We start from the raw sequence: 23964 nt of genomic DNA, 5'->3' as shown, positions 1-23964 counted from the left end.
GGTGCCGCCGTCTGACTTCTGCTCGGATGTGGATCAAGACCGGCTGTAGGAAAACCTCCCAGAGCCACCCGGAATACTTTTTATAGCACATGGCTCAAAAGGGGTGGTGGAACAGCCAGGAAGTCTGGCCAGGACCCACCCATCTCAACAGGTGAGAAGCTCACCTGTCTCAGTTGCATCCTCAGCCCAGCCTTTCTCCAAGGACGCAGTCAGGGAGGGGGGAACCTCGTTGGCTGTTCCGCAATGGAAAATTCGGGTGGGGGGGTTGCTCCTTTTTTGGATTGCCTAGTGGTTGCAGCAAGGAAATAGATGGGCACCAGGGTTTAATGTTGCAGAGAGAGATTTCTGTCAATCCGCCTGGGCTGCTCCAGTGCTTTTAACAGCCCGACAGGCAGAAATCTCACAGGCCAAGCTTTCCATTTTGCTTTCCTACGTGCCAGGAAAACGGTTTCACCTGTGAAACATCTCATCTGGAATAAATTTTGCAGTGGCAGGGGAAATGGTTCACCTAGCTACAGAGGAGATCTACTGGATTCGGGGCAAGAAGAACGAGAGCTGTGTTGGCTGCCGTCTCTTTGCTAAGAGCCAATCAGCTCTGAAGAATACACAATACAAGTTATTCTTAAAAGTTTGTGGTTGTGGGGTGAGTGGGACACAGGCGCTCAGGGAGTTGGGGCACCTCGCAAAATTCCCGCAAGGGCAGTTTCGGACACCAGAAAGGTGCCAGATCAGGCCTGGGTGTTTTAGAGCTTGGGTAATTTTAGCCTCCAAACTCGTCACATCCTGCATATCCCCCGAGTGTCCAGGAAAAAAAGGGACACCCTGTTTTCTCACATGAGTCATTTGGGATGTTGAGATCTTGTGCAATTTCGCGCCGAGACCTCAACCTTTTTTAAAAAAGCACATTTTCTGGGCCGTGATCTCATGCAAAGCCCCAAAACATGCGTTTTAGGGGGCACTGCAAACACATCCGCCCAAAAAACACATCTTTGGGTCTCCGTAACTTGTGTGTGAGCACAGGCAGGAAGATGTGCATCCCAGTTTGGGGGCTCAAGATGTTAGAAGGTAGGGTTCTGTCCATGTGCAGAGTTCACCTCTTACCACCGAGTAATACATCGAAAGCGGGTTGAATGAAACGAATGCAAAGCAGGAGTCAAAGCGGGGTGATCATCCCGGCAGGGAAAGTTTCAGAGGCATGTGGGCGGGGGGACAGATCCACTGGCAGACAGACCCCCCCCCCAAAGAAATGCTTGGGGGCTTGCCACCTGAGTGCCAGCACTGAACCTGTTTGCTGGGGTTACTCAAAACATTTAAAGCTCTACGATGCCACTTCAAACCAATATGGCTCCCTCCCCCCCAAAGAATTCTGGGAGCTGTAGTTTGTTATGGGTGCTGAGAGTAGTTAGGGGCTTCCTCGTTCCTCTCATGCAACTACAATTCCCAGAGTGGCTTAACAGTCAAACCCTCTTCCCAGGGAAGTCTGGGAATCGTAGCCCTGTGAGGGGAGTCTCTTAACCAGTCATCAAACTATAGCTCCCAGGAGATAGATTTATAGATAGATAGATAGATAGATAGATAGATAGATAGATAGATAGATATTTGGGGGTGTTTAAAGTGGCACGAAGGTGACATCAGGGCGCTTTGAGGAAATTTGACGGCCTCGTACCTTCCTGACTCAGCCGCTGGCTTCAAGCCCAGCCCTTGACATTCTCCTCACCTGAGACCTCCACCCCTCTCTCCCTTCCTTATCTCGGCTAGCAAATCTTTGAAACGCCCTCCCTGCGGAGCAGGCTGCATCAGGAGCTGGCGAGAACACCCTAGGAGGAAGCAGCTACAATAAACCCCCAAGACTGTTGTCCCTGGGAAACCAATAATGGGTCATTAAACAGGTGGGTGCGCTGTTTGCAGTGGCTGGGCTGGGCAGTGGGAATGAATTGACAGCAAACAATCCCGGAGACTTGCTTGTGGAAAGGGAGGGCGGGCGATACTGGGTGGAGTGGCACGTCTTGGCAGAAACCACCTGGGAGAGGCGAAGGAGGATGGGCTGGGTCCAGAGACTGGGGAAGGGGGAACTGGGGGGGATGAGCCTCATAAATGGAGGCAACGCCCCACCGATTGGACTCTGGACTGTGGCAGCCAGCCAGGCGGCAGCTGGAAGATGGAACAACGGGATGGGCGCCCGGGCACCCAAGAGGCGGTGCCCGGGTTGCCATCCCACTCAAACAGATGTAAGCCAAGGCCGACCGAAGACTTTTTGCCGCCCGAGGCAAAGGGCAAGGAGGTGGCTTCCTCACACAGACGCTGAGTGGGTTGGCATTTGCACGGCACTTCTGTAGCGACGAGGCGACGATATTCAGCAGAGGGCAATCTCGCAAGGGGGGGGGCCGCAGGGGGCACACTGTTCTAATGTTCAAGGCCTTATCCTTCCTAATGGCAGGGCCGTATGGGAAAACAGTAAGCAGGAGTTGAGCACAAGGGCGGCACTCTGCCGTCCTGGGTTTCCAGCGACTGGTCTTTGGTGTAGCCAGTGTGGTGTAGTGGTTAAGAGCGGTGGACTCGTAATCTGGTGAACCGGGTTCGTGTCTCCGCTCCTCCACATGCAGCTGCTGGGTGACCTTGGGCTAGTCACACTTCTCTGCTGTCTCTCAGCCCCACTCACCTCACAGAGGAAGGGAAAGGAGAATGTTAGCCGCTTTGAGACTCCTTCGGGTAGTGATAAAGCGGGATATCAAATCCAAACACCACCTCTTCTTCTTCTTCTTCTTCTTCTTCTTCTTCTTCTTCTTCTTCTTCTTCTTCGTCTTCATCTTCTTTGTCTTCTGGAACATGGCTGCCTCCAACCGGGGAGGGAAAGTACAAATAAATATGTAAATCGATAAGCAGTAATATTTTAAATAAATATTTGTACGGGCAGCCGAAGATCACTAATGATGAATATTTATTAACAATATTTGTACGTGGAGCTATTGTTAATAAATAAACATTATAAGTGGGCTTCGGTTTATGTCCCCCACAGCCCTAGCAGGGAGGATTACGGCCAAGGAATCAACCAGAAGGCAAAGGTTGCAGCTAAAGTTTTGCTGTTGAAGTTAAGCCGTTCCACTGCATAAATTACTTGGAGAGGTGCCCCCTACCCCCCGGCCTGCTATGGCTCTGATTATTATTACTACTGCTGAAGGCAGCCCTGTTTAGGGAAGCTTTTAATGTTTAATAGACTATTGTATTTTAACATTCTGTTGGAAGCCGCCCAGAGTGGCTGGGGAAACCCAGCCAGATGGGTGGGGTATAAATAAATTTATTATTATTATTATTATTATTATTATTATTATTATTATTAATTACCTGCCCCTCACCCTGCATGCACTGGGTGCGCCAACATTTTTTTCTTTTTCTAATTTCTATTTATACTTTTCAATTTTATACCTTTCACTCATTTTATACATTTCATCAATTTCACAATCATTTTGACATTTCGAAACTTGACTTCCTTCCCCCTCTTTCTGCGGTTCCTTAATTTTTTTAAAAATACCTTCTGCATATCCAAATTAACCTAATTTGCTCACTTATTCATCTTCTTTGAATACATACTCTTATGAAACTGCAGGTTATTACAATAACCCCGCCAATCTTTTTATCCATTTACAATTTATCTGCAAATATTCAATAAAGCATTCCCCCCCCCCCCATATATATATAGAGAGAGAGTTATCTTGATTTCTTATTCTTCTAGTAAGTTTTGCCAACTTGGCATATTCCTTAAGTTTTTGTAACCATTCTTCCTTTGCTGGGTGGGACCTGCTTTTTTCCATTTGGGGGGCAAGTAAGATTCTTGCCGGGACGCGGGTGGCGCTGTGGGTTAAACCACAGAGCCTAGGGCTTGACGATCAGAAGGTCGGCGGTTCGAATCCCCGCAAAGGGGTGAGCTCCCGTTGCTTGGTCCCAGCTCCTGCCAACCTAGCAGTTCGAAAGCACATAAAAGTGCAAGTAGATAAATAGGTACCGCTCCTGCAGGAAGGTAAACGGGTGTTTCCGTGCGCTGCTCTGGTTCGCCAGAAGCTGCTTAGTGATGCTGCCCACATGACCCGGAAGCTGTACGCCAGCTCCCTCGGCCAGTAAAGCGAGATGAGCGCCCCAACCCCAGAGTCATCCGCGACTGGACCTAACGGTCGGGGATCCCTTTACCTTTACCTTTAAGATTCTTGCCGCTGTAGTAGCATACATGAGTAAGTTTCTATATAGTTTGGGTAGCTCTGTCTCTATAATTCCCAAAAGAAAAGCTTCTGGTTTTCCAAAGGTTGTTTTAAACATCCTTTTCATTTCATTATATGTATCATTTCCTAGTAAGGTTTAACCTTACTACAAGGCCACCAGGAAAATTCACCGGCATGAACTGTGTGCTAAGAATGGACAGAACATTCTTCTAGAGTCAACCCATTATTAGTCCATCCTAGCTTAGGATAAGAACACAAGAGCTTTGCTGGATGAGGCCATTGGCCCATCTAGTCCAGCATCCTGTTCTCACAGGGGCAAATCAGACGCCTTTGGGGAACCCCCTAGCAGCACTGGAGCGCAAGAGATCTCTCCCCTCCTGCCGTTTCCAACAGCTGTCTCTTAACTGGGCAGCTAGGTATCAAATTGGTCTCTAGCCCATCCAAGTTGGTAGCCTCTTGTGGAAGGGAATTCCAGAGTTTGTAAGTTTGCCCTGCTGGAAGAACTCCTTTGCGGAACGCCCTCCCTGTTAGAGATTTCAGAGTTGCCTACGTGCAGAATTGCAGCTGTCTATCTCCAAGCAGTTAACTAGTTGGCAGAAAGCCCAGATCTGCTCTCTCTCAGACCCTTAGCAACGACCTGTGATTGGTCAGTGAGTTCCTAAAGACTCAGCTCTGTGTGGTTAGTGTGGTGCAGGTGTTGGTGTGGAGAAAGTGGTCAGTGTAGAGAGAGAGAGAGACAGAGAGGAAAAGATTTTATGTTTTGTTTCTTTTATTTTGTAAAGTCTGTAAATAGTAACTTATGGATGCTAGTTGCTTCAATCAATAAATACTGTATATAGTTATCCATTGAGTTGCTGAGTTCCTGCGTTGTGCTGTCCAGTCAATTACACAACAGCCAAAAGCTTCCAGAAAAGTCTGCGTCTAACTCTGCGGTGTCCAGGAATACGTTATACTCCTGACACTAAATCTTAAGACTCCCGTCAGGAAATAAAACAACAATCTTATTTTTAGTTGATTATCTGTATAGGGATGTCCGTGTTTGAGGGGTTAATTCGATTGCTGGAACCCACCCACAGTGGCTGCAGAAACCCAGTCAGGTGGGCAGCATATAAAAAATAAATAAATGTTATTATCATTATTTATCTGTCCCAAATCTTCTAATATCAGTCGACAATGTCCACAAGCTCTGCTATGATGAGAGGGAGAGAATATTTTTCAGTGTATTCCTTAAACTGACTGGCTGCAATTCTCCAGGGTTTCCCCCCCCCCCCCAGCCCTGCCCAGAGATTTAGCCAGGGACTAAACTTGGGATCTATCCTCTATGCTGTTCCGTTGAGCTATATAGACTTTCCCCTTGAACTAACCTTTAGCCTTTATTGCTTGTTTGCTAAGCCTGAGTTATCATCCGCCCACAAACGCCAATTTCAATCTGCCAGAGGCCAAGGGGCGCTGGCATCCGCGCCGACGCCAGCGGAACGGAAACTCTAAAATTCGTGCTCGAGACTTATTTCCGAAGGTTCAGACGCTAGCCTGTCACTGATGGGTAAAGGGATTGCAAGATTGTGGGGATATAACCGTCCCGGTTGTGAGAACAGGACTGGCCGATGAACAATGAATTTTGAGATGGCCCTCCCCATTATTTTAGGTTTCAGTTCTATTCAAAGACCTGTTTCCTGGACTCCTGGAGAATTGGTTCACAACCCCGCAAAATGCCATGGAAGCTGCTGCAGAGTCAGGCCATTGGTTTGGCCTAGCCCACTCTGAACAGCAGTAGCTTTTCAAGGTTACAGATGCTTTGAGATCCAGCCTTCAAGCTCGAAATTCCCATGGATGAACCAGGAAGGGGGAAACCGGTTAATGCAGTGGCTCGCAAGACTTTTCTTCCTGGGCCATACTTTCAGAATAAAAATTGGCTCGCACCACACTGAGTTTTTTTATTGGTAAGAAATACATTGGAAAACAAGAAGAAACAGCTCCTTGCAGTGATTGATTTGTAACATAGAACACGACTGGTTTATAGTATGATCACGGGACGCCCGGAAAGTATAAAACAACACAGCTACATAAGAATAGGACTCACTCCCAAAATATAATGATAAACGAGCCTCTTAAATATGTACCTAGTATGGATACAAACACAGTGAGAGGTGTGGGCGGGCTTTGGGCTGGGTAATCGCATCTAGGCTGTATACGACAAGGCTGTATTTTGTCTCCCTGCTTATTTAACTTATATGCAGAATTCATCATGCGAAAGGCTGGACTGGATGAATCCCAAACCAGAATTAAGCTTGCCGGAAAAAATATCAACCTCAGATATGCTGATGATACAGCCTTGATGGCAGAAAGTGAGGAGGAATTGAAGAACCTTTTAATTAGGGTGAAAGAGGAAAGTGTAAAATATGGTCTGAAGCTCAACATAAAAAAAACTAAGATCATGGCCACTGGTCCCATCACCTCCTGGCAAATAGAAGGGGAAGAAATGGAGGCAGTGAGAGATTTCACTCTCTTGGGTTCCATGATCACTGCAGATGGTGACAGCAGTCACGAAATTAGAAGATGCCTGCTTCTTGGGAGAAAAGCAATGACAAACCTAGACAGCATCTTAAAAAGCAAAGACATCACCAGTAGACATTCCCAGTAGTAATGTACGGAAGTGAGAGCTGGACCATAAAGGCTGATCGCCGAAGAATTGAAGCTTTTGAATTATGGTGCTGGAGGAGACTCTTGAGAGTGCCATGGACTGCAAGAGGATCAAACCTATCCATTCTCAAAGAAATCAGCCCCGAGTGCTCACTGGAAGGACAGATCCTGAAGCTGAGGCTCCAGTACTTTGGCCACCTCATGAGAAGAGAAGATTCCCTGGAAAAGACCCTGATGTTGGGAAAGATGGAGGGCACAAGGAGAAGGGGACGACAGAGGACGAGATGGTTGGACAGTGTTCTCGAAGCGACTAGCATGAGTTTGGCCAAACTGCGGGAGGCAGTGGAGGATAGGCGTGCCTGGCGTGCTCTGGTCCATGGGGTCACGAAGAGTCGGACACGACTGAACGACAACAACAACAATCGCATCTAATTTGAGACGAGCAAACTCCCATCTCATTAACCCAAAGAAGCCTTTCTCTTTTTTTGATCTTCCACATTTGTCAGCGGAAAATCTCCGTTCACAACAATACGTCGTGGAGAATAGCTCTTGCTCTCATTTTGAAGATACCTATTCACATTCTGCAAATAGAAAGATTAATTCTGATCCCACGGGCAACAACCAATTTACACACGTCCAACTGGCGCACGACCCTGAAGTGTCCGGAAAAGGGGGCATCCCATGCTAATCGGGGGTTGCTGTATACTACCCTGAAATGTTTAAATGTTTTATTTGATTGTACTTGAATCTTCCCGCCTCTCACACCCTTTGAGAACCACTTGATTAAGGAGGGGAAAAGAACCAGTCTCTCTCTGGGTATTATTGAATAGACTCCAACTCCCATAAACCCCAGTCCCCAATAGCCAAGGGCAATGGGGGATTGCATCCTGCACCACTTGGAAGAGTCAAAGGTTCCTTGCCACTTGCTGGATTTCTCTGGCACGCAAAAGGTCCCAAATCTGAAATGAATTCAGCTTTCCTCCCTGTTGCTCATCGGGAGAAAACTTCTTTTCGTGTACCGCTTCCTGAAGGAAGACCAGCGTTCAATGCGGCTTCCCGTTCTCTCGGAATTTCATCTTCCCCGTTCACAGCTATCAAAGAGGGCAGGGAAGACTTTTGGGCAGGTCCGAGTGTCTTCTCCGATTCTGGACCAGGGTAAGGCGGTCTGGGGAGCGCTATGTGTTCTGTCGGGGTCTGCATTCCCGCAGGGGCACTGGTACACAAGGGCTGCAGGTGTGCAAAATTTGGCACAGGGTGTACACGACTCAGCGTCCTACTGAGCATGCCGCCAAGTTTCTAGTTCTTATGGATGCAAAAACAGGATTAGGTGGAGAGGTTGCAAAATAAATATCTGCACGCTCAAACCACCAGAGAGAAATCACAGCGGAATTTTGATGTGTATTATTATTCTACGTTCAAGTTTCAACCTGGCCCTGGTGACAGACCTGTGGGATCTCAGGGAAGGGAAGAGGTCAGCCTGACTCTCAGCCAGTGTGGTGTAGTGGTTAAGAGCGGTAGACTCGTAATCTGGGGAACCGGGTTCGTGTCTCCGCTCCTCCACATACAGCTGCTGGGTGACCTTGGGCTAGTCACACTTCTCTGAAGTCTCTCAGCCCCACTCGCCTCACAGAGTGTTTGTTGTGGGGAAGGAAGGGAAAGGAGAATGTTAGCCGCTTTGAGACTCCTTCGGGTAGTGATAAAGCGGGATATCAAATCCAAACTCTTCTTCTTATTTACACAGGCAGAGGGAAGAGAAGGGCAACCAGCACGTTGCCATACACTTTTATGAATGTATTCCCAGCTTATTTGTTTACAGCTTTTTATTAGCAAACAGAATTAAAGCGGTACATAAGCAAACAAACTGAGCCGAGAACCAACATCCTCGCTGAAGCGGCGTTTATTCTCTGCCGAAATAATCTCCTCTCCTCCCAGAGCGCTGATTGCGTTTTAAATGTTTATTTCCGGTTCTACCGCTAACCTTCCTTTGGGTGGGGAAAGCACCATTTTCCAGAAGGAAGGCCTCTACCCCTCCTAAGGAGTTACGTGTCGCAGCTTGAAAGCCGCATGGCTGAGCCAGTATCTGAAGGCACTTTTTCTCGCAGGGGGTCCTGGAGTCCAGTCTCACCCACGGCCAAAGTGGCAGCCCACCCTTGCTGCTCCTGGTGGGGGCTTGCTGCCTTTTGCTGCAAGAGCAGAGCAGCTACAGCTTGGAGTAGGTTATCTGCCTGGTTGTCTTCTTCTCCAGGATGCCTTGGGCGGACTTGAGGATGTCCTCTGTCTGAAGCATGCTCATGTTCCAGGTAGCCTGCAGGGCAGAAACAAAGCAGACTCAGAGGAGGGCTTAGCAACAACCTTAGCTGTTTGTGCTTTATGCATGTGAGCACCTCTTAGAATCATAGAGTTGGAAGAGACCACAAGGGCCATCCAGTCCAACCCCCTGCCAAGCAGGAAACACCATCAAAGCATTCCTGACAGATGGCTGTCAAGCCTCCGCTTCAAGACCTCCAAAGAAGGAGACTCCACCACACTCCTTGGCAGCAAGTTCCACTGCCGAACAGCTCTCACTGTCAGGAAGTTCTTCCCAATGTTTAGGTGGAATCTTCTTTCTTGTAGTTTGAATCCATTGCTATGTGTCCGCTTCTCCGGAGCAGCAGAAAACAACCTTTCTCCCTCCTCTATATGACATCCTTTTTATATATTTGAACATGGCTATCATATCACCCCTTAACCTTCTCTTCTCCAGGCTAAACGTACCCAGCTCCCTAAGCCGTTCCTCTTAAGGTATCGTTTCCAGGCCTTTGACCATTTAAAATAAACTAATCTAAATAAAAACAGAGAAAGAAAGAAAAATGCACGGTCCTCTTTCGAAGGTAGACCTTAAACCTTATGTCATACAGAAAGGTGTGGACCGTCCCAGCTCTTAGCTGGGAGCTTCCCTTTCTCATCCCAGCCTCTCACCCAAGGTCCTTTGCCAACCATCTGTCATCGTCATGTGTGTACAGTTCCAATGCAAACCCAGAGCCGAGGATACCAAGAAAAGGAGGGGGAAGAAAAATGGAAGAGAGGAAAAGAAGAGAGAGAGAGAGAGATCAAAGGGACTTCTGATTTGCATTTTTCAGTTATACACAAAAAATTATTCAAAATATTTTCTCTAGGCTAACATCCAGCTATCCTACCTTCCGCTAAGTGATCCTTTCCCACCCTTCAGACCGAAACATCTAAAATTCATTCGTTACAGTCAAACCTCGGTTGTCGAACGTAATCTGTTCCGGAAGCCCGTTCGTCTTCCGAAACGTTCGACAACCGAGGCGCTGCTTGTGATTGGTTGCAGGAGCTTCCTGCACTCAAGCGGAAGCCGCGTCGGACATTCGGCTTCCGAGAAACGTTCGAAAACTGGAGCATTTACATCTGGGTTTTCAGCGTTTGGGAGCCGAAACCTTCCAAAACGGAGGCGTTTGGGAGCAGAGGTTTGACTGTATATGGACCTCGCTCAAGAACGGCTACACATAACCCTTGTTCCACATTTGTCAGAAATCTGTTTTTCAGCACCCGCACTTGGGGGACTCCCTGCCTGCTCACACCAAGCAAGGACCTTCACTTTTTCCAGCCCCTGTCGAAAACCATTCAACTAGTGTAGCTCAGAGCAGCCCCCCCCCCAGCATTCAAGATTAACTCAGGCCCATTCACTTCAATGGGCTTGATCCGAGCAGAACTTGGCTGGACACATCCCTGAAAGTCGACTGGGCACGTTGGGATTTTCCACGGCACAGCAGGAGCAGCTGTAGCTGAGTGCAAAAGCCAGAGCCTGGAATCCTGCAGCCCGGCAAGCATGTTGTGCAAATCACTTTTATTGCTTTATTGCCCTACGCTTGCTTCTGCTGGTGCCGAATCCTAGGAACCATGGGCGGCGGCACTTTGCTCCTGTTGCAAAACGGGAACAAAGGGCAAAATGCATTTATGAGTTGTATGGAGCCAGTTTAGGCGGAAACCTTCCTGCAAAGCGCTGTCTGTCTCAGGGATGGGGAATGTATTTAAACCTGCGGGGTGCGTTACCTTCCGGGGGCTGCATGCTGGTGATGGGCGGAGCCAGAGGCAGAAGTGGGAGGAGCAACCTGTACAGATTTTGCTTTGTTGACAGTAGGCGAGTTTCTGCGCACAACTTTCTCTACCCTCCAGCCAGGCTTCATCCACCAAAGAGGTACTGTCAGACTTGGGGGGGCATATTCCAGCCAGGCAAAAACAGGCAAGGCTGGTGAGAGGTGCAGGGTCCCGAGGGCCAGGTAGGAAGGATTGGAGGGCCACTCTTAGCCTCTGGCTTGGCAGTGGCTGCAGCTAAAGGCCTTTGAAATCTCTGCTGTCTCTTGAAGGGTCCGGGCGGCAAACCCGAGACTCCCTACTCTGCAAAGCCCCAGTGCCCCACGACACTCACCATATACTTCAGGCCTTCAGACACAGGGTGGTCCCTGGAGTAGACCAGGTTGACTTTGGTGCCCTGTACAGCAACCGGACTCTTGCTGGCAATCTCGGTGGCCAAGTCGAAGGCGCTCTGCATCATGGTCTCCTTGTCTTGGAAGACACGGCTGAGCAGGGGAGGGAAGCAGGATGGTATGATTAAGCCAAGGGGGAGGGTCCTGACATTAGAATCACTGGAAGGGACCCTGAGGGTCATCTAGTCCAACCCAGGGCAATGATGGAGGAGGGCATCATCTCACTTAGTTATCCATGCCAAAGGTGGGGGAGTTAGAAGGGGGGAAAAAACATACATGAAGATGTCCTTCTAAAAGGGGAAATTCACAGGCATCTCTTTTTCGGGGAGGGGGGTTTATTTAGGAGGAGGAGTTTGGATTTGATATCCCGCTTTATCACTACCTGAAGGAGTCTCAAAGCGGCTAACATTCTCCTTTCCCTTCCTCCCCCACAACAAACACTCTGTGAGGTGAGTGGGGCTGAGAGACTTCAAAGAAGTGTGACTAGCCCAAGGTCACCCAGCAGCTGCATGTGGAGGAGTGGAGACGCGAACCCGGTTCACCAGATTACGAGTCCACCTCTCTTAACCACTACACCACACTGGCTCCCCCAGAAGACATATTCAACACACTCAGAAAGTATTTGTAGTCAATAACCTCTGAGGTTCCTTTTAGACATAATGGTTACTGAAAAGGTGTCTCCTGTGAATTTGCCCGAGTCGTCCCTAAAATCATGTAAGAGAGCAGCCGTGTGAATCACTGCGGAATAAAGCAATTAACGCTCCTGATTTGTCGCCCTGCATCTCTCTGCTGTGTTCTCACTTAGCCGCCTGAAGTTAACAAACCCCTCAAGTGCCAGGGGGTGAAGGAAGCCTCAGGCCTGGCGTAGCTGGCAGGAAATGTGGCTCCCCAGGCCTTTCCATCTGGCCCCTTCACCCCCACCCCCCACCCCCAAGCACACTTCTTCTCCCCAGGCCAAACCCCTCTGTGCCCCACCTGGATAAATCCTCAGCTCGTGAAGGTCACACTGGGTGACCTCAGAGTCCGTGGCCGCCTCCCAGCCAAACCTACCTCGCAGGGTTGTTGCGGAGATTAAATGAGGGGGAAGGAGAACCAAGCGTGCCACCTTGAGCTCCTCGGAGGAAAAGGTGGATTATAAACGTCATGAACAATAAACGTGATCTTCAACTTTGGCCAGACCTCCTGCTTACCTGGAGGGGCCCTAGACACGCAGACGACGGCCTGCAGGAAAACGTGGTCCCTATCCACTCCCACTTCAGCTTTTCCTCCTGCTTCACCCTGTTCAAGTGGTTCTTTGTTCCAGATCTTTCTTGGCTCTTTAAATATCTTTTTTTTTTAAGATGTGCCTTCCAGCCTGATGCAGGCAGGCAGATTTTGCATGGCATTAGGGCCTTTAGCCACTCTCATTTACATCCTCTCCCCTAACAATTTCCAGACTCGTGACTTTGCTGGGCAGAAGCCATGAAATGAAAAGGGGAACAACCTGCCTCCCTCCAAAGAGGGTTGTGGGCCGAGGAGGAAATGCTGTTATCAGCCCCACACAATTATGAACAGGCGGACTATCTGGGGGAATGGTGCCACATACCTGACCAGGCCGCTGCTCTCGGCCTCGGGGGCCATCATCTTCCTGGCAGTGAAAGCCAACTCGTTGACCAGGCTGGGAGCAGGAGGAAAGAATCAGCAGGTCAGGAAAAAAATCTCCTTCATGGAGAAGGAAGTGGGGCATTTCTCCCTGCAGGCAAAGCTGAACTGTCTGCTGAACTACCAACTCTTGCGGTTTTGTAAACCATTCTCCAGTTGGATGCAATGCCAAGAGGTTTTCTTTTTGCATTCCCATTTTGTCTTTTTCTGTTGTGAACCGGCCTAGGGCGGTAAAGGGACCCCTGACATTTAAGTCCAGTTGCGGACGACTCTGGGGTTGCGGTGCTCATCTCGCTTTACTCACCGAGGGAGCCACCGTTTGTCCGCAGACAGTTTTTCCGGGTTATGTGGCCAGCAGGACTAAGCCGCTTCTGGCGAAACCAGAGCAGTGCACGGAAACGCCGTTTACCTTCCCGCCGGAGCGGTACCTATTTATCTACTTGCACTTTGACGTGCTTTCAAACTGCTAGGTTGGCAGGAGCAGGGACCAAACAACGGGAGCTCACCCCGTCGTGGGGATTCGAACCGCCGACCTTCTGAACGACAAGCCCTAGGCTCAGTGGTTTAGACCACACCGCCACCCGCGTTATACAAACCTAATAAATAATAATAATCCAACCCAACCCCCTTCAATGCAGCTAAATAATCCCTGACAGGGGGCCACCCATCCTCTGTTTGGAAACCTTCAATAAAGGAAAATTATGCCACCTTCAAACCCTGCCATTCTAGGCCAAGAACGGGAGACCCCTGCCCAAAAAGCCGCATTTGGCCCTCCAGGCCTCTGTGTATGGCCCTCAGGAGACTCGGTAGAGCATGCACTCTGCCAAGTCAGCTTGGCTTTGCATCCTCCTTGAGCGTTTCTGCCTGGCTGGAATGGGTCCTTGAGTAATAGTAATAATAGTAATAATAATAATAATAATATTAATATGCCAGCCATTCCGGGAGGCTTCCAGCAAATTAAAACATCAAGCGCAGTTAAGACATCAAAGATTGAAAACTTCCCGATACAGGGCTGCCTTCAGATGTCTTCTAAAAGTCAGATAGTTGTTTATCTCCTTGACATCTGACGTGAGGGCGTTCCACAGGACGGGCGCCACTACCGAGAAGGCCCTCTGCCTGGTTCCCCTGTAGCCTCACTTCTCTTCTCTGGGAAACGCCAGAATCGGTGGTGGATCTCAGTGTGTAGCTTAAACCATGGGGGTGGAGACCCTCCTTGAACAGCTGAGGCTGTTTAGGGCTTTAAAGGTCAGTGCTGACACTCTGAACGGCGCTTGCAAATTTAATGCAATGCTTCTTGATTACATGTGAAGGATGTTGGTGCCAGCCGCGGAAAGGGTGAATTTTCACATTTGTCGCCCCGCCCCTTTTGCTTCTGGCCCCGCCCACCACTGGCACGTGCCCAGAAATACAAAATTTTTCCGTGCATAACACGCCCCTGTGTATAAGACGCCCCCTATTTTGGGGGGCTCCAAATTAGGAAAATTGGGGGAGATTGCCCAGAGTTGTTGAGCTTTTTTTACATACTTTTTTTTTTTAAAAAAAAACCCAAACACCTTGTCTTATTCACGGAAAACGACAGTGAAGGTGGTCTTCCCCACCCATTTCTAGGTATACAGAGCTAGCACCTGGCTCCCCGTGGTGCCTTGGGGCACGTGGGGCCTCTGAAGCTCCCACAACACCCAGTTCTCTCCGTCAAGCCAAGGGGTTCCAGGATGTGGTTTCCCCCCAGGCTTGCCGCCTCTCTCTTGCAGTGTGCCTCAAATCAATGTCACCAGTGCTACTGCCTCCCTTACGAGCCGCGAGAGGGAGGGAGGTTAAAGGAAGCAAAGCTTGAAAGGGAAGCGACCACTGACCTCCGATTTCCGACGATATGAGGTAGCCGTTGCAAAACGCCAACGTCGGCTGCCAAACCAACGTCCACTTCCTGGAGGGAGGAGGAGAGATGGGTTCAGGCACCCCGTGACGCAGAATGGGGAAGGTCAAAGGGCTTCGGACTGAGATAAAGGGGAGGGCTGTAGCTCGGGGCGGGGGCAGGGCATCCGCAGAAGGTCCCAGGTTCCATCTTTTGACACCTTCCTGGCAGGGATGGGCATGTTAAGAAGGCAAGAGCTGGACCAGGCCACTGGCCCATGGAATCCAGCATCCTCTTCTCCCAGTGGCCAACCAGATGCATCAATGGGGAACCTGCAAGCAGGACACGAGCAGCAGAGCCCTCTCTCCTCCCAGGGTTTCCAGCAACTGGTATTCAGAAGCATTGCTGGCTCCGACCACAGAGGCAGAGCATAGCCATTGTGGCTGGTAGCCGTCTTCTTTTAAAAGCCACCCAATACGGTGGCCATAATTGCTTTCTGCCAGAGCGAGTTCCATAGTTTAACTACAGACTCTCCCATTGTAAACTAAGAAATATTTAATAGAGAAGCTGTCCCGGTTTCAGATTTGATCCTGGAATGTCCCGCTTTTCCTTAGGACGCAGGGGCGTAGCAAGCCGCTTGGCTGCCGGGGGGCGGCAAGCCAAGCGGCACCCCCAGGGGGCGGGGCGTCGCTCTGTGCGCATGACGTCATGACGCATGCGCACGGAGCGATGCCTCCGCCCGGGCCAGCGAGGAGGGGCGCCACGCTTGTGGCTGGCGTGGCACCCCTCCTCGCTGGCCCGCCCCTCTTCATGCCCCGGCTCCGCTCAGGGAGCCCAGCGGCGAAAAAATCCTCCTTTCAGCGGCTTTTTTTGCCGCTGGTTGGAGGCGCCTATTGCGGGGGGGGGGGGCGAGTGACATCCCCCCGGGCGCTACCCGGGGCGGAACGCCCCCCCCGCTCCACCCCTGTTAGGACGTCCTTATTTTCACCCAAGAAATGTTGGAGGGTATGGCAAGACATCCCTGTTTTTATTGGAGAAATGTTGCAAGGGTTTGGAGTTATGCAATGCTAAGCAACTATACAGCCTTCAGATGACAACTGAAGGCAACCGTTCAGACCCTCCCAAGTCCCCCTATTTTCCAGGGACAGTCCTGGATTTACAGAAGCAGTCCCGGTTTCTGATTTGATCCCCAAATGTCCCACTTTCCTGCAGGACGTCCCTATTTTCATTGGAGGAATGTTGGGAGGGCATGGAGTTATCTGATCCTCGACCCATCAGAACGCAGCCCTTGTTCAGGGAATTTTTAAAAATGTTTTTATTATATTTCTAGATACGTTGGAAGCCGCCCAGAGTGGCTGGGGCAACCCGGTCAGGGGGGTGGGGTATAAATTATATTATTATTAGTGCTGTTGTTGTTGTTGTTGTTATGGAATAGGATGTCCCTCTTTTCATCAGAGAAATGCTGGAGGGTATGTAACTATGCACTGAAACATTTTCTTAAGTTTCTCCTGAATTTTCCTGAATGTCCCTCGTCTGGAATCCTGGACAGCTTTGCTTCTGCTGCTGCCAGTCACTGTAGTTAATACTGAGCTAGACAGACCAAGGGTATGACTTGGTGTAAGGAAGCTTCCTCTGTTCCTAAGGGGGTTGGAACAAGATTACCAAGCCAGGTAGGTTTCCTGGGGAAGAAAGGTGATAGGAGCTGTCACAACACACCTTAACCTGGAACCAGGCATCTTGAGTACAGTAGCGGATATCGCAGGCTGAGATGAGATTCATACCTGCAGAGGGAACAAGAACAGATAAACCATGCTGTTCATGTCCCAATAGAAGGACGCTCAGCAGCTGAACATTCACCACGTTTCCAGATCTAGGGCCAGAGTGGTGTAGTGGTTAAGAGCGTTAGATTCGTAATGTGGTGAACCGGGTTCGCTTCCCCGCTCCTCCACATGCAGCTTCTGGGTGACCTTGGGCTAGTCACACTTCTTTGAAATCTCTCAGCCCCACTGAGAGGGGGAGGAAGGGGAAGGAGAATGTTAGCCGCTTTGAGACTCCTTCGGGTAGTGATAAAGCGGGATATCAAATCCAAACTCTTCTTCTTCTATATAGTTTACATGCTGATTAATACAGCAGCGAATCTAAACGGTTCACATACAGCATGCTGAATGCAAAAAAAACCAAAATTTTATTTTTATTTTTGTTAAGATTTATTTACTGCCCTTCGCCCAAAGATCTCGGGGCGGTTCACAAGATAAAAACACTAGATAAAAGCACAAATAAACAGTTAAAATATCAGAAAAAGTCAGGGACATATTGATGATGTTGATGCACTTTGCAAACCACTTGGTTTATTATTATTATTATTACAGTCACGTTTTGTTAAATGAATATATACCGGTAAGCGTGCTGCAATAATACTCGGCAGAACTAATGCTTGGCAGGGGGTTGGACTGGATGGCCCTTGTGGTCTCTTCCAACTCTATGATTCTAACTTCATAAAAACCGAGGGAAACTATTTATGTAAAACCGAGCAAGGAACACACACACCAAAGGGGGGGGGAAACATGGTTGAGAGTCCAGGAAAGCCTGGGTTATATGTTTCAAACGTTATATATTTAATATGTCCAGGAACCTGCAACCAGGTGCAGACCGGCTTTGCTTCAACTGTGTGACACCCTTCAGATTACACCCATTTAAGAGAAAGGAAAGTTGATTATGTGGCCGAAGTGTAGATCAAATGCTTTTAAGAATATTATTTTAATAATAAAAAACAATCATTTTAAACGTTACAACACTGCCCCCTGCAGTTGGGATAGCTGAGGGAATTTAAAAGACACAAACTCCAAAGAGTGGCCCATCCAAAGGACCCTGCCAGTTAACGCTTCTCTAAGCCCTTGGTCTGGGAGGCCTACACTGATTCAACAGCAGATGGCATCCTCAATGCCGCAAAACTATTGTGGGCATTTAAAGGAAAAGTAAAGGTAAAGGGGCCCCTGACCGTTAGGTCCAGTCGCGGACGACTCTGGGGTTGCGGTGCTCATCTTGCTTTATTGGCCAAGGGAGCCGGCGTACAGCTTCCGGGTCATGTGGCCAGCATGACTAAGCTGCTTCTGGTGAACCAGAGCAGCGCACGGAAACGCCGTTTACCTTCCCGCCAGAGCGGTACCTATTTATCTACTTGCGCTTTGACATGCTTTCGAACTGCTAGGTTGGCAGGAGCAGGGACTGAGCAACGGGAGCTCACCCCATCGTGGGGATTCGAACCACCGACCTTCCGATCGGCAAGCCCTTGGCTCTGTGGTTTAACCCACAGCGCCACCCGCGTCCCTTTATTTAAAGGAAAGAAGAGACCAATAATGAAAGGGAGATGCATGGCTGCAGATGTACTGGTTGGGAGCTGGGAATTCATGGGGGAAATCCCTCTAAAAGGCTGATCTCTAGTATGCCGGTGCTCCCCCCAAGGATACCTCCCCAAAGATGTGACGGTGTGCAAGGGGATAAAAGGTGCTTTCTGATGGTAAGAGCTGTTTGAGAGTGGATAGAAGAAGAGAAGAAGAGGAGTTTGGATTTGACATCCCGCTTTATCACTACCCGAAGGAGTCTCAAAGCGGCTAACATTCTCCTTTCCCTTCCTCCCCCACAACAAACCCTCTGTGAGGTGAGTGGGGCTGAGAGACTTCAGAGAAGTGTGACTGTCCCAAGGTCACCCAGCAGCTGCATGTGGAGGAGCGGAGACACGAACCCGGTTCCCCAGATTACGAGTCTACCACTCTTAACCACTACACCACACTGGCTCTCTAGGAGGTGGTGGAGACCAGGGTTCGAATCCGCCCTTGGCTATGAAGCTCAGCGGGTGAGACCTTGGGCCTGTCACTGCTTCTCAGCCTATCCTACTTCGCAGGGGTGTCTTGGGGATTAAATGAGACGAGGGAGAACTAGGTATGCGACCTCAAGCTCCTTGAAGGAAAAGGTGGGGTATAAAAGAAAAAATTTGAATTAAGGACCCAACACAAATCTTTACATATCTCAAGGGGTGTCACATGGAAGATGGAGCGAGCTTGTTTTTTCCTCCTGCTCTGGAAGGTAGGAATCGAACCAACAGCTTCAAATTACAAGAAAGGAGATTCCCACTAAACATCGACTAAACCAGGGGTTAGCAAAAATTTTCAGCAGGGGGCCGGTCCACTGTGCCTAAGACCTTGTGGGGGGGGGGCGGACTATATTTTGAAAAAAAATATGAACAAATTCCTATGCCCCACAAATAACCCAGAGATGCATTTTAAATAAAAGGACACATTCTACTCATGTAAAAACACCAGGCAGGCCCCACAAATAACCCAGAGATGCATTTTAAATAAAAGCACACATTCTACTCATATAAAAACATGCTGATTCCCGGACCATCCGCTGGCCAGATTGAGAAGGCGATTAGTTTGGGGACCCCTGGACTAAACTTTCTGACAGCAAGAGCTGTTTGACAGGGGAATGGTCTCCCACAGGAGGTGGTGGACTCTCCTTCCTCGGAGGTTTTTAGGCAGAGGCTGGATGGCCATCTGTCATGGATGCTTGAGATGCGATTCCTGCATTGCGGAGGGTTGGACTAGAGGACCCCTGGGGTCCCTTCCAACTCTAGGATTCTATGATCTCCATGTGCCATCTTAAGCAGCCCTTCCTCAACCTTCCCCAGGACAACTTAAGACCTGGGCACCCCAAGGAAAGGCAGCCAGCCAACGTGGTGTAGCGGTCAGAGTGCCAGGCTGGGACGTGGGAGACCAGGGTTCAAATCCCCGCTCGGCTACGGAGCTAACTGGGTGACCTGGGGCCAGTCACTGCCTCTCAGTATATCCTACTTAACAGGGGATAAATCAGGGAGAGAAGTATGCCACTTTTGAACTCCTTGGAGGTAAAGTGGGATACAAATGTAAAGGAAGGACATTAAGCCGCTGCTGAAATGCCAGATTTGGCTCACGGTTACCTGTTGCAACTTGCAACTTCCACAAAACAATTGCAGTTGTGAGGGGGGATGGTGGGAGCGGGGAAGAGGGTCAGGGTCAGGTTATTATTTATGACGCAAGTGTTGCAGACTCACCTCCTCCAATGCAGCCCCCGTGGATGGCAACAATTACAGGCTTAGGGCACTAAAAGACAAAGGAACGGTTAGCCGTGGATGGAGACGGTTTCTCACCCAAGGGTGGGGCCAACTGCAGGATCAGCCCACTCACCTTCTCCAATACCGTGAAGGTTTCTTGATACTCCCGGATCTTCTGGCGGATGTTCCAAGCCTTCCGGGCTGTGTCGTCTCCTTGCACCATCAGGAACGTGCTGCCCATCTCCATCAAGTCAATACCTGCAGGGCGAGAGCATGGGAGAACCAGGATGGCCCACGCTACTCCCAACTAAGCGCAACACCCCGTCTCATCCTGTGCCGCTGCTTTGCTCAAAAGAAGCTTCCGGGCTTCTTCAGAAAACCTGTTTGTTTATCCTGATTTGCTTGGTCAAAGCTTACGCAGTGGTTAGGCTGCCCAAGCTTTTTTGAGCATCCTTTTGTATATGGGACAGGTTATGAGGTAATACGCACTCGTCCTTGCTTGCTTACATGGTGTTTACGCATAAATCAGTCTCTTGTCCCATACTTTTCAACGCATTTCCTGGCCACTTTCCAAACGGCAAAATGGCTTCTTTTTAAGAAATGGAATTGTTGCACTAGGGTTGATGGAGTCTTTAAATCCACCACGCTAAAGTTACAGTATACGCTCGATCTCCTAAAATTGTGACAGTCTGTAGGTACCCAACCTTTTGTTCCAAAGACCTCCACATTCTGTGTTGTGCAAAACAGTTGCACAACAGACACTTGTGCATTGGGGCCGTTTTAATCCTCCCCATAACAGTCAGCAAACTGTTTTTGGGGTTTGTTGTTTTTTAAACACATGCCTCCTTCACACACACACGAGACACAACAGACTCTGCACAAACAGAAGGACACACTTTAGAGCTCAAGTGCTTTTGCCAGGCTGGAATGCGTCCTTGCACTCCGACAATGCCTTTTGTTTGTCAGGATGGAGAGGGGTGTGTGAGTGTTTGCAGTAATTGCCCTCCAGCCCATTTCCCCCTCTGACTTCACCGACCACTGACGTGTGGCCCTCGGAATGTTACCTGGAAGGGAATGCGGCCCTCCGGATAGAAAAGGTTCCCTGCCCCACTTGAAGAACAGTTAATTCCCCGCCCCCCAGGAGCCAGCCTCTACAACAACCCACGAACTTCCTACCCTAGAGCAGGAGAATCATCTTTCTAGTCCTCAGCGTCTCTCCTCACTTACCTGAGGTGAACATTTTCCCAGCGCCAGATACCACCACCGCATGGCATTCCGAGTCCTGAGCAATCTTGTTGAAGCACTCCACCATTTCCCTAGGACAAGAGGGGAGGGTGAGAGAGAGAGACAAAAAAAAAGAGAGAGGCAGGTGAGTTGGGAGCACATCCTGTCACCTGGAGAACACCTGCTAGCAGTGGGTGGAAGCCACTTGACTGAGACAGGTTTACGCACGTCTTGCCTAACAAGTCTTCGAAGCAATCTCATGTGGCGCCTCATGGAGGCGGCAGCGCATACGACTGTGTACAGGGCTTCCACTTTAGAGAAGGCACATTAATTTTCTGCTAGCTAGCCCTACGCTGGGGCAGCATAAGCAGCCATCAGCAACGCCACCCGCTGAGTTTATTCTGTGGCTTTTCCCTCCTCTGCAATCTCCAGTGTATCTTCTGATGTTGTGAAAAGGACCAGCTCCCGGGGGGGGGGGGGGTCATCAACAGAATACCTATCACTTGTGCACTTCCTTTGCTGGAGACAAGAGAGCTGAAGAGGTGGGACATTTCAACTTATCCACAAAAGAAATTCTGAGCCGCTCCCCACCAGCCCCCATTGCCCAGGCTATTTGTTTCCGTGCTCCCAAGCTTACACACCCCGTCTTCAAAAACTGGCATGAATTCAGCCCGGTTGTAAAACTGAAAAGATTTTTTTTCTGCTGACAAATCCAACTTCTCGTTGCTTAGATTGCTCTAAAGCTGGGGGACGACGACGAGGGAAACGAAACAAAACAAAACAAAACAAAACAAAACACTTGCTGATGAAAATGATCCAAGGTCACACGCCTTAGTTTCTTATCCAGTGGCTGAATGAATGCACCTTGCTGTGTTAGGCTGCAGGTACTGGGCCAATGAGAAGCTGCAATGGTGCTACAGTGCTGGGTCTTCTGCCCTCACCAAGCCTCTTAAAAAGCAGGTAGCTGGCGTCTTATCTACCATCTTCAAAAGGCTCAGATTGTTGCATACTGAAAACAGGTGCCCCCTCCCGCGATATTTCCCATTACGTCCCCGTTACCTCCAGAAGGCAGCATTCATGGCATTCCTTTTCTCTGGCCGGTTGAGCTCCACGTGCAAAACCTTCTCTCTCACCCTCTCCAGCTTCAGGGTTTCATAGGTGTCCAAGGCCTTGGGCTTCTCCGGCGGTTGCGACGACGCCATCCTTAAACTGAGGCAGGGAGCAGGACGGGTCAGCAGGTCTGCGGGGGGGGGGGGAACGCACTGTTAACGGGGAAGCCCCTCTGGCGACTCAGAATGGGGGTCAAATAAAACGAGCGAGTTCTTGAAGGGGATTAAGCAAGAAAGAAGGAGAAAGAAAACCACGTATGTGCCACCTTGAGCTAACTGAAGGAAAAGGTTGGAGAGAAATACAATGCAATACAGCAGCTTAGGCTCCAAGGTGCTTGGGAAAGGGTGACTCCAATAACACTCGTCCAAATTTCTTTTTCTAGCTCTTAAGCGTCGTAAGACTAAAATTGATTGCATTGACACGAGTTTATCTGTATAGCTTCATGTTAGTGTTGGCTATGTTTTATTCTAAAGTTCCTCTAGATGTTTTAATTTTGTATGGATAAATGTATTTTTTCTGACTGCCGGATGAATAAAGAATGATGTTGATAACACTCGTCTTGTTTTTTTTTTAAGCCCCCACCAAAAAAAGAAAGAAAGAAAGAGAGAAACCCCCTAGCAAAGTTGCCTCACAATCCTTCCTCACAATCCTCAGGAAGCCATTTAAAAACAGGAGACCTTATTTACTGTCAAGTCACCTTTGCCCTTCTTCGGAGAGGGGAAGGGCGACACCAAAGGCAAGAGAGTCTCTGAGAGGGGGGAAAGGTGTGTGTGGGGGATAATAAATGAGTAAATAAACGAACGAACGAACGAATAAATAAAGAAAAACAACAACAGAGTTTTGGGGTTCAGTGCCACCCATTGTGCCGACTCCATTTCTCTTGAATGCACACGAAAGCTCATACCAAGAACAAACTTAGTTGGTCTCTAAGGTGCTACTGGAAGGAATTTTTTATATTTTATATTTTGTTTTAAATCCAAGGAAGCGGCCACGGTCATTTCTTATTGGTATATATCCTTATGTTCTTAAAACAGATTTGTACACGCAGGTAGTTTATGAATCCTATTAGTACTTAATCCCCAACCCCCCAAAGATTGCTTTTCAAACATACACACGCACACACCAAACCCCCCTTGTGTTTTAAGGCGGTTCTTGCTTTTAACCCGCAGGCTGGCTGGCTTGAGCCCCTGCAATAAAATGAAAATAAATAAAATAAAAATAATAGGGAAAAGACACGCCTTCCCTCCACAAGGAGAGCAAAAAGAGGACAGAAATGGGGCAGGTGAGAAGGAAACCCCCCCCCCTCCTCTTTCCAAGGAAGTGGGGAGCCCCCCGCCAACTCACGCCTGGGCAGGAGACCCCTCAGAACAGCTCCCGCAGCCACCGCCATGTCTTCTCCGACTGACGGGCGAAGGTGGGCGGGGCGGCTGGAGGCCGCACCACAGAGTCGGAAGGCTAGAAGGTCCCCTCATCTAGCTCCTCCTCCGCTCCAGCCAGCCAATCGCCGCCCCCGCCGGTCCCACTTCTTCTCTCTCTCTGCTCCGCAAATATTGCAAGCGGAAAGGGCGGGGCCTATTCGCGCATTATCCAATCGGTTCGTCGCCCTTTCCACGCCCCTTGTTGCCGTGCCGGAAGGAGCACGTGGGAGAGGGAAAGCTAGAAGCGCCGCTTGAAGTTTGCCTTGCAATAGTCAAGAACCCATATTGGGGA

General features: G+C 49.3%; 1 protein-coding gene across 1 annotated transcript; it reads right to left on the bottom strand.

Annotated features, from left to right (window-relative positions):
• Window positions 1-8732: 8732 nt before the first annotated feature.
• ECH1 (enoyl-CoA hydratase 1) lies at window positions 8733-23717 on the bottom strand. Its single transcript, XM_033158462.1, has 10 exons — window positions 23599-23717; window positions 22204-22384; window positions 21148-21236; window positions 20054-20178; window positions 19921-19969; window positions 16548-16612; window positions 14833-14903; window positions 12924-12995; window positions 11281-11431; window positions 8733-9156 (listed from the first exon to the last, which is right to left on the bottom strand). The coding sequence occupies exons 1-10, from the start codon at window positions 23642-23644 to the stop codon at window positions 9052-9054; spliced, it is 954 nt and encodes a 317-aa protein (XP_033014353.1). The 5' UTR covers window positions 23645-23717; the 3' UTR covers window positions 8733-9051.
• Between the last annotated feature and the right edge of the window lie 247 nt (window positions 23718-23964).

Source organism: Lacerta agilis, chromosome 8, assembly GCF_009819535.1.
Source record: "Lacerta agilis isolate rLacAgi1 chromosome 8, rLacAgi1.pri, whole genome shotgun sequence".
Taxonomy (NCBI): Eukaryota; Metazoa; Chordata; class Lepidosauria; order Squamata; family Lacertidae; genus Lacerta; species Lacerta agilis.
Note: the sequence above shows the minus strand (reverse complement) of the source record. Positions and strands in the feature narration are given on the sequence as shown.